The sequence below is a fragment of the Rhinoraja longicauda genome, chromosome 9, assembly GCF_053455715.1.
Source record: "Rhinoraja longicauda isolate Sanriku21f chromosome 9, sRhiLon1.1, whole genome shotgun sequence".
NCBI classification, from domain to species: domain Eukaryota; kingdom Metazoa; phylum Chordata; class Chondrichthyes; order Rajiformes; family Arhynchobatidae; genus Rhinoraja; species Rhinoraja longicauda.
The window spans coordinates 36,174,637-36,184,727 of NC_135961.1; the positions used below are offsets into that span (position 1 = coordinate 36,174,637).

The 10,091-nt window shown below is 45.6% G+C and overlaps 1 protein-coding gene and 2 non-coding genes across 5 annotated transcripts; all 3 read left to right on the plus strand.

Moving 5' to 3' along the window:
* Positions 1 to 4,528: 4,528 nt before the first annotated feature.
* LOC144596961 (uncharacterized) lies at positions 4,529 to 9,101 on the plus strand. Of its 3 annotated transcripts, none has more exons than XM_078405861.1 (6): positions 4,529 to 4,804; positions 5,693 to 5,766; positions 6,580 to 6,639; positions 7,292 to 7,436; positions 7,533 to 7,643; positions 8,757 to 9,101. In XM_078405861.1, exons 1-3 carry the CDS (start codon positions 4,553 to 4,555, stop codon positions 6,611 to 6,613), a joined length of 360 nt encoding a protein of 119 aa, XP_078261987.1. In that variant the 5' UTR covers positions 4,529 to 4,552; the 3' UTR covers positions 6,614 to 6,639; positions 7,292 to 7,436; positions 7,533 to 7,643; positions 8,757 to 9,101. The 3 variants fall into 3 exon arrangements, 2 of the variants coding, with proteins under 2 accessions (XP_078261987.1, XP_078261988.1); XM_078405862.1 differs by having other exon boundaries at positions 7,536 to 7,643; XR_013547674.1 differs by lacking the exon at positions 4,529 to 4,804 and adding an exon at positions 4,812 to 5,153.
* On the plus strand, positions 5,557 to 5,625 carry LOC144597095 (small nucleolar RNA SNORD50). Its single transcript, XR_013547694.1, has one exon. It is a non-coding gene; the product is annotated as a small nucleolar RNA SNORD50 (small nucleolar RNA).
* On the plus strand, positions 6,442 to 6,512 carry LOC144597096 (small nucleolar RNA SNORD50). The gene has a single exon (XR_013547695.1). It is a non-coding gene; the product is annotated as a small nucleolar RNA SNORD50 (small nucleolar RNA).
* Positions 9,102 to 10,091: the final 990 nt, after the last annotated feature.

The following is a 10,091-nucleotide window of genomic DNA, read 5'->3' on the forward strand; positions in this document are numbered from 1 at the left end:
TATAATTTCCCGTTTCCTTTCTCCCTCCTTTCTTAAAAAGTGGGATAACATTAGCTACTATAGAACATTGGAAAATGATCACCAATGCGTCCATGATTTCTAGAGCCACTTCCTTAAGTACCCTGGGATGCAGACCATCAGGCCCTGGGGATTTATCAGCCTTCAGTCCCATCAGTCTACCCAACAACATTTCCTGCGTGATGTAAATTTCCTTCAATTCCTCCGTTACCCAAGGACCTCTGTCCACTAATACATCTGGGAGATTGTTTGTGTCTTCCTTAGTGAAGACAGATCCAAAGTACCTGTTCAACTCATCTGCCATTTCCTTGTTCCCCATAATAAATTCACCTGCTTCTGTCTTCAAGGGACCCACATTTGTCTTAACTATTTTTTTCCTCTTCACATACCTAAACAAGCTTTTACTATCCTCATTTATATTATTGGCTAGCTTACCTTCGTATCTCATTTTTCTCCCCATATTGCCTTTTTAGTTATCTTCTGTTGCTCTTTAAAAGAGTCCCAATCCTCTGGCTTCCTACTCATCTTTGCTATGTTATACTTCTTCTCTTTTATTTTTATACTGTCCTTGACTTCCCTTGTCAGCCATGGTCGCCTCTTACTCCCCTTAGAATCTTTCTTCCTCATTGGAATGAACTGATCCTGCACCTTCTGTATTATTCCCAGAAATACCTGCCATTGTTGTTCCACTGTCTTCCCTGCTAGGGTATTTTTCCAGTCAACTCTGGCCAGATGCGCTCTCATGCTTCCATAGTCCCCCTTGCTTAACTGCAACACTGACACTTCCGATTTCCCTTCTCCCTCTCAAATTGTAGATTAAAACTGATCATATTATGATCACTATCACCTAATGGCTCTTTTACCTTGAGTTCCCTTATCAAATCTGGTTCATTACACACTAAATCCAGAATTGCCTTCTCCCTGGTAGGCTCCAGTTCAAGCTGCTCTACGAATCCATCTCAGAGGCACTCCATAAACTCCCTTTCTTGGGGTCCATTACCAAGCTGATTTTCCCAGTTTACCTGCATGTTGAAATCTCCCATAACCACTGTAGCATTACCTTTGTGACATGCCAATTTTAACTCTTGATTCAACTTGCACCCTATATCCAGGCTACTGTTTGGGGGCCTGTAGATAACTCCCATTCGGGTGTTTTTACCCTTACAATTCCTCAGTTCTGTCCATACTGATTCTACATCTCCTGATTCTATGTCACCCCTTGCAAGGGACTAAATATCATTCCTTTCCAACAGAGTGACCCCACCCCCTCTGCCCACCTGTCTTCTTTTCAATAGGTCGTATACCCCTGAATATTCAGCTAGCCGCTAGCCCTAAGAGCTCTATCTAACTCTTTTCGGCCTCCACTGCCTTCTAAGGCAGAGAATTCCACAAATTCAGACTCTATGTGAAAAAGTTTTTCCTCATCTCAGTTCTAAATGGCCCAACCTCTTATTATTAAACTGACCCCTGGTTCTGGGCTCCCCCAACATCGGGAACATGTTTCCTGCATCTAGCGTGTCCAATCCCTGAATAATTTTGTATGTTTCTATAAGATCCCCTCTCATCCTTCTAAACTCCAGTGAATACAAGCCCAGTCACTCCATTCTCTCATCATATGACGGTCTCTCCATCCCGGGAATTAACCTCGTGAACCTACGCAGTACTCCCTCAATAGCAAGAATGTCCTTCCTCAAATTAGGAGACCAAAACTGCACACAATACTCCAGGTGTGGTCTCACCAGGGCCCTGTACAACTGCAGAAGGACCTCTTTGCTGCTCTACTCAACTCCTCTCCTTATGAAGGCCAATATGAAATTAGCTTTCTTCACTGCTTGTGTACCTGCATGCTTACGTTTAGTGACTGATGTACAAGGACACCCAGGTCTCGTTGTACTTCCCCTTTTCCTAACCTGACACCATTCAGATAATAATCTGCCTTCCTGTTCTTGCCACCAAAGTGGATAACCTCACTTTTATCCACATAATACTGCATCTGCCATGCATCTGCCCACTCACACAACCTGTCCAAATCACCCTGCATCCTCCTAGCATCCTCTTCACAGTTCACACTCCCACCCAGCTTTGGTCATCTGCAAATTTGCTAATGTTACTTTTAATTCAGTCATCTAAATCATTAATGCATATTGTAAATAGCTTCGGTCCCAGCACTGAGCCTTGCGGCACCCCACTAGTCACTGCCTGCCATTCTGAAAGGGACCCGTTAATCCCTATTCTTTGTTTCCTATCTGCCAACCAATTTTCTATCCATGTCAATACCCTATCCCCAATACCATGTGCACTAATTTTGCCCACTAATCTCCTGTGTGGGACCTTATCAAAAGTTTTTTGAAAGTCCAGGTACACCACATCCACTGGCTCTCCCTTGTCCATTTTACTTGTTACATCCTCAAAAAATTACAGAAGATTTGTCAAGTATGATTTCCGTTTCGTAACTCCATGCTGACTTGGACCGATCTTGTTACTGTTATCCAAATGCGCCGCTATTACATCTTTGATAATCAAGTCCAGCATCTTCCCCATCTTCCCCACCACCGATGTCAGGCTAACTGGTCTACAATTCCCTGCTTTCTCTCTCCCTCCTTTCTTGAAAAGTGGGATAATATTAGCTACCCTCCAATCCACAGGAACTGATCCAGAATCTTTAGAACATTGAAAAATGATCACCAACATTTAAAATGATAGACATAGGGAACGGCTTTAAATCTCCTCCCACTGGAACCAGAGTCGAAGAGCTTGGGGAGGGGGTGAGAGTAGAAGGGGTTTGGTGGGGGGTGGGGGGGGTTGGTTGGGGCGGAGGGTAGAAGTGATGGAAGATAGAGGGGTAATAAGTTCATAAGTTCTCAGAGCAGATTTAGGTCATTCGGCCCATCGTCTATTCAACTATTCAATCCTGGCTGATCTATCTTTCCCCCTCAACCCCATTATCCTGCATTCTCCCCATAACCCCTGACACCTGTACAAATCAGGAATTTGTCTATCTCGGCCTTAAAAATATCCAATTGACATAGCCTCCACAGTCATTCATGGCAATGAATTCGACAGATTCACCACCCTGACTAAAGAAATTCCTCCTCATCCCCTTTCTAAATGTACGCTGTTTTATTCTGAGGCTATGGCCTCTGGTCCTAGACTCTCCCACTAGTGGAAACACCCTCTCCACATTCACTCTATTCAAGCCTTTCACTATTTTGTAAGTTTCAATGAGGTCCCCCCATCCCTCTAAACTCCAGTGAGTACAGGCTCAGTGCCTTCAAATGCTCATCACATGTTAACTCACGCATCGCTGGGATCATTCTTGGCTTATGTGGAGCTAGTTGGTCGGTGGAAGTGCTTGGGGTGGAGGGGGATGGTAGGAGAGGGGGTTGGTGAGGTCGGGTGGGAGGGGTTGGGGAGGAGGTGGGAAGGGTCAGGTTGGTGATGGTCAGATGTAAAAAGGTTTGGGGTTCGGAGAGGGGATCGGTGTAGAGTCAAGTTCATCCAGGAGTCCATTGAGATTCACCCTGCTGCAAGAGTATACAACGTTGTTCCTTAGTGTACAAATTTGGTGAATACTTGTATTTTCTCACGGAATAAGGAGGGAGGGAAATGTTTTAATAGGAACCAGAGGGGCACAGAGGGTGGTGGCTGTATGGAACGAGCTGCCAGAGGAAGTAGTTGAGGCAGGTACTATAACAACATTTAAAAGACATTTGGACAGGTACATAGATGGGATTGAGGGATATGGGCCAAACGCAGGCAGGTGGGACCAACATCGATAAGGCAACTTGATCGGCATAGGCCAGTCGGAACGAAGGGCCTGTTTCCATGCTGTATCATTCTTTGATACTATGAGAATGAACCATGGGCTCCATCTGAAGAAGAGTTCCGACCAGAAACGTCACCTGTTCCTTTTCTTCAGAGATGCTGCCTGACCTGCTGAGTTGCTCCAGCACTTTGTGTCTATCATGGGCCCCATTAATTATTCCCTCTCCCTGTCTCTTTGCATCCCATGAGGACGCGGGCACAGTTATCCCAAGCACCTTCTCCAGGGATAGTGCTGCTGGGAACAGTGCGGCTGGTTTTTGGGATTGGTTTGTCACTGTCAGGTTTGTCACGAGTTTTGCCTACTAAAATGGCGGACGTTACGCTCCTTTGCGTACTACACTTCAGTATATCACAAAATGCTGGAGTAACTCAGCAGGTCAGGCAACATCTAGGAGAGGGAATGGGTGACGTTTCGGATCGAGACCTGAAGAAACGTCCCGACCCGAAACGTCATCCATTCCCTCTCTCCTAGATGCTGCCTGACCTGCTGAGTTACTCCAACATTTTGTGATACCTTCGATTTATACCAGCATCTGCAGTTATTTTCCTGCACTTCAGTATAGGCGATTTCAACGTAGTGGTCCCTCTTGCTCCTCTAGTATCTTTGGTCAGGACCCGGCGTTTCTCCACAGGGCGCGGCGCTCGCTGTGACGTCACGCCAGGCTCCACTATATAAGGCGGGGAGGACGAACGGAACGTTCTTTTCGGGATGTCGCCGGGAGGAGCAGTGGATCCTCGCCGGCCGGGGGTGGGAGCGGAGCCCGGGGCCCTGCCGGCCGGGGGTGGGAGCGGAGCCCGGGGCCTCGCGGGAGCGGAGCCCGGGGCCCTGCCGGCCGGGGGTGGGAGCGGAGCCCGGGGCCCTGCCGGCCGGGGGTGGGAGCGGAGCCCGGGGCCCTGCCAGCCGGGGGTGAGAGTAAAGTCGGGGGCCTCGACGTCGGCCTGCTGCACTCCCCCAGCTCCGGTAAGCGCATCAGCCGCCGGCACCAACTCGGCCCCGGGCCAGGTTTTGTGCGGTTGGGAACAGGCGTCGGGCCGAGGGTGGGGAGCGGTGGCCGGTTTAATGAAGTTTTTATTGTCACATGGAGGTGCAAAGTGCAAAGTTGAGGGAGAAGATTCAGGCCATTCGGCCCAACAAGTTTTCAATCATGGCTGATCTATCTTTCCCGCTCAACCCCGTTCTCCTGGCACCCGTACTAATTAAGCCGTAATAGTACCCAAGGACTTGATCTCCACAGTCGTCTGTGGCAAAGAAATTCCGCAGATTCACCACCCTTTGACGAGACTCGTTCCACGTCCTCTCCTTTCTAAAGGTACGTCCTTTTATTCTGAGGCTATGGTCCCTGGTCCTAGACTCTCCCGCTAGTGGAAACATCCTCTCTCCATCCAGGCCTACCTATTAATTGCTCACTCAATCCTAAGAGAGACAAGTTTCTAACTTGCATTTATCGTTATTTGTAGAACTAATTGCTTGGTGTTCACTGCAGCACAATGAATTATGCATGGTCGGTGTGGACTCAATAGGCTGAAGGGCCTGTTTTTATGCAGTATTTCTAAACTAAACTGAGAGACCTCAGAATAATTCAGCACAAGAGAAATGCCGGTAGTTTTGAGCAACTAGTTATGGAGGTTGAAGTATGCCTGTTCTTTGTTATCTTCGGAAGGTGTGCTTGCATAGATGCTGGCTTGTTTGATTTTCACTGGATTTCTTGGTCTTATCAATGATGACAAATATCCCGTACCTGAAGGTCTGATGAAAAAACGCACGGATCTGACTGCTGAGATTTGACCAGGTGTCGTATGTGTTGTCTCATTGTTGTGAAATGATCTAACAGTATTCTGCTTCTCTTAGGCACTGGTGAACCTGATTCCACCATTCTCTGCAGTAGATGACTTGGATGTTTGGTGTTTTTATAAGTTGTGCAGGTAACTATATTACATAGAATATAAAATGCTGGAAATTAATCATAGCAGCAGAATTAGGCCATTTTTGCCCATTGTGTACCCTGCATTCAATCAATACTGGTCTTTCTTTCCCTCTCAACTGCAGTCTCCTGTCTTCTCCCCATAAACTTTGACGTCCTACTAATCAGAAGATTGATCCGCTCGTTTGTAAACCAACATTTGCAGTTTCTTGTGTCCATATTTTTTATTAAACTGGCCAGTTCTGCAAATTCTGAAGGTTGTTTATCTGCAAATGGTTGAATTTAGTGAGTCCTATGTTCTTTAACACACCCAGTCAGGAGATGAGATGGGATATGTTGTGCTGGGCTTTGGTGAAACATTAAACGTCTATGCTTGGTATGGTGAATTATACTGAAGGTGGCTGGAAGCTGATACTCATGGAGGTGTTTTCCCAATATAGGACCTCCTCCAATGTCATGAGCCACATCATGAGCTCCAATGAAATGTGTTAAATTAGAAGAACATATATCAATCCCACGCCTGCTGCTTTTCAATAGAAACCCAAGGGCAAATCTCTCCGCTCCAAGCAACTAGGTATCTTTGAAGTGAGGAGGTTGGAGTGAGCTCTTTAGTTGTTAATGGAGAGGGTGCCTGTATGGACGCTGGCTTGTCTGCTCTTCTCTCGGTTCTTGGTCTTATCAATGATGACAAATATTCCGAACCTGACAGTCTGTGATGAAAAATCACACGGATCTGACTGCTGAGATTTGACCAGATGCCTGATGTAGTGTAGTCTCGCTGTGAACTGATCTAACAGCGCTCTGCTTCTCCTAGGTGTTGTGACTTTTTTTGCGATGGGTCGCTGTGAAGTTTGCCGTTTGTCAAAGCGTGCAGGTAATTATTTTACACAAAATAGCAGATGTCGGAATAACTGCAGGAGTCAGGCAACATCTGACAAGTGAGAAATAGTTGGTGTTTTAATTTGCTGTTATTTCACCACAATCTGTCTGCAGAAAGATCCTGACACAAACTGTCCATACTCTCCACAGATGCTGTCTGACCTGCAGAGTTACTCCAATGCTGCCTTTTTTCTATTTTTTATATAATCCAGCCCTTGTATTGGGCTTTGTTGAAACATTAAGTGTCTATGCTTGGGATGGTGAAATTTACTGAAGGTGGTTGGAAGCTGGCACATGGCAGATGGGAATGACTTATGGGGGGGGGGGGGAAGAGAGATAGAGATAGAGTTTGTAATAAATGATAGATCCACCTGGCACCAGCTCGCAAAGGGTCGCCTAGCTTCGCCGCTATCTCGTTGGGGGAGAAAGTGTAGGGTTCTCTTCTGCAAGGCGCTGCAACTACTGCACTAATTTAGCCGAAAATGTAGGCAATTTTACAATTTTATGTGCTAGCAAGGGTGATTTAATTTAAGACGGTTTTTTAAGTGGTCTGATTACTTGAGTGACCATCCTGAAATCCATCTGTGTGCTTAAATGACTGACCCTGTTACGTAATCTATTCTTAAATGGTCTCCTAACTTTTTCAGGCCTTTGCAAGGTCCAAGCTCTTGCCAGAAGCTGGAATGATGGTGTCCCTACTGGGGTGAGATAGCTGAGAAGATGTCAGCGAGATGCCCATCCTCCAGAAGTGATTACTTCCCCACCACGACACACTGTCAGCCACACCTGAAGGTAAGCAGAACTAAATATTAAAACCTGGCCTCTAGTTGATGCTGCAGTGTGAAGTTGCTTGTTCTTAATTGCTTATTACTTGTTTTTTGTTTTCAGCAGTGTCGCTGGATTGAATGGAAGGCTTCTGCTACAGCCAAGAGAAAGTCTGAAGAAGGGTGCTGACGTCACCTATCAACGTTCTCCAGAGTTGCTGCCTGGCCTGCTGAGGTACTTCAGCACAGCCACATCTGCTCCTGCCCTCCTACTCTATGACCACATCTTGACCCAGACTCGCTACCATAAGCCACATCTGCTACTCCCCCTCAGCACTTTGTGTCTTTTGATACTGTTTTCCGTGATAGGTGGAGGAAATAATATCCCGTTGTGGCCACTGTATCAGTGACATTTCCTCAAATCTTGTGAAGACTGCAGATCTAAATCGATCTTTGTCTTGCTGGTTAGGCTTATTTTCCCTCTGGGCTCCTGTCCATTAGGGTGGATTAAGGCTGCACTGTATGGGAGAGGGTGCTGATTCCCACCCTATAGATGGCTTTTACCTGATCCCCAGTTACCTGTAATCCAAAGCGCATTCACGCTACCATGGTGGAAGTCAGCCTTGCAGTGTTAAGAGCCATACAGCATGGAAATGGGTCCTTCGACCCAACCTGCCCGAAAATGTCTTTTAAAATGTTATAGTACTTTCCTCAACTACCTCTCCGGAGTGCTTCAGGAAAATAACTCCAGATGCTGGTTCAAATCGAAGGTAGACACAAAATGCTGGAGTAACTCAGTGGGACAGGCAGCATCTCAGGAGAGAAGGGATGGGTGATGTTTCGGGTCAAGACCCTGCTTCAGACGGTCAGCCTGAAGCAGGGTCTTGACCCGAAACATCACCCATTCCTTCTCTCCTGAGATGCTGCCTGTCCCGCTGAGTTACTCCAGCATTTTGTGTCTCCCCTGAGAGCTTGTTCCATATACCCACCATCCGCTGTGGAAAAGTTGCCCCTTGAATTCCTATTAAATCTTTCCCCATTCACTTTAAACTTACACCCTATAGTTCTTGACTCTGGGTAAAAGACCAAATCTGCTCTGTCCTGTCTTATCTGTGGGTGCTGATACAAATTCCAGTGGCTTGGTGCAAATTATGTGTAATAGTAAAAGGCAGGTTGGCAACTGGGCTGTGGGAGTACTCTGGGTCTGTGTGCATTGCAGCTGACTTATTACCAAGTGGTAGGCTAAATTGATGCTACTTTAAACTGATGCAAGTTGGCATATGCCAGCTATTCAAGGCTGTGCAACTTGAATTGTACTAAAGCTGTGCCTTTGTGCTTTCTTTTTCAGATGTGCTGTGACCTCTGACAATAAAATATGAAATTGTAGATATGTCGCTTTCTTTGACGAAATGATACGATAATACTTTATTGTCAGATCAAGTCTAAAAAAAATTCTTGCATCTCAGCAGCTCCCACTTGCAACATCAACAAAGACAAAGAATGTAAGACAAGAATCGAGGATACATATATTCACCATAACATTACAATCACAAATGACGACACATGTGATCTGAAGCAGTTTAAATAAATGTAAATGATGATAAATCTTAAATGACAATTAAAATAGCTGAAACAAAGCTGTGGCCTTTAAGTTGTCTTCAGAGCAAGATTAAATGGATACATTTGAAATGAACCTTGTTTTTTAACTACATTCATTTATTTGAAAATGGACCATGGGAAGACCTTTAGTATGAAGGGTCCTTTATTCCTTGGAGTGCAGGAGGGTCAGGACTGATCGTATACATACAACCAAGCCTAGTTCAAATACAATAAGTAGAGTGAAGGGAAATATGTAGAATCTGAAGAGACAAAGAGTCTGGAGTTTGAAGATTCCTGATCTGAAACGGCAGTGCTATTTTTAACTATCCTATATTTTCTTGATCTCAAGCTCTGCTCAGTCAGCTATAGGCTGGCACAGTGTGCAGTGGGGAGAGTTGCTGCCTCACAGGTCCAGCGACCCAGATTCAATTCCGGCCCCTCGACCTGTTTTGATCAGAGTATTGTGTGGTTAACTTGGGTGATCACCTGAGCGTGATTATTTTTTGTTTAGCTTTAGGGATACAATGTGAAAACAGGCCTTTTGGCCCACCGAGGCTACAATGACCAATGGTCACCTGTAAACCTATTTTGCATCCTACACACTAGAAGTAATTTACAGAAGCTCAATTAATGTACGAAAGCCTGAGATAGACACAAAATGCTGGAGTAACTTGGACTGAAGAAAGGTCTCAACCTGAAACATCACCCATTCTATCCAGAGATGCTGCCTGTCCCGCTGAGTTACTCGAGCATTTTGTGTCCATCTTCGGTTTAAACCAGCATCTGCAGTGCCTTCTTACAACAATCTACAAACCTGGATGTTTTTGAAATGTGGGAGGAACCTGGAGAAAACCCATGCCATCACAGATAGAAAACTATCACCACCCGTAGTCAACAACTCTTAACGCTGTGCTGCCACTAATTACTAGTGGAGATATTGATGCTGTCAGGACACTGGTCTTGGTCCAGTCAACAAAACTAGTCCTGTTCTTTAATTAATAGACAATAGGTGCACGAGTAGACCATTGAAGCATTTTGTGGATCAGGGGTGATCTCCAGTACTTTGAGCTGTTTGTTTGAGAGG

Coding starts and splice junctions, on each gene's coding strand:
- LOC144596961 (XM_078405861.1), top strand. CDS start 4,553: ATGTCGCCGGGAGGAGCAGTGGATCCTCGCCGGCCGGGGGTGGGAGCG. Junction 4,805..5,692: donor GCTGCACTCCCCCAGCTCCG/GTAAGCGCATCA, acceptor TGCTTCTCTTAG/GCACTGGTGAACCTGATTCC. Junction 5,767..6,579: donor TGTTTTTATAAGTTGTGCAG/GTAACTATATTA, acceptor TGCTTCTCCTAG/GTGTTGTGACTTTTTTTGCG.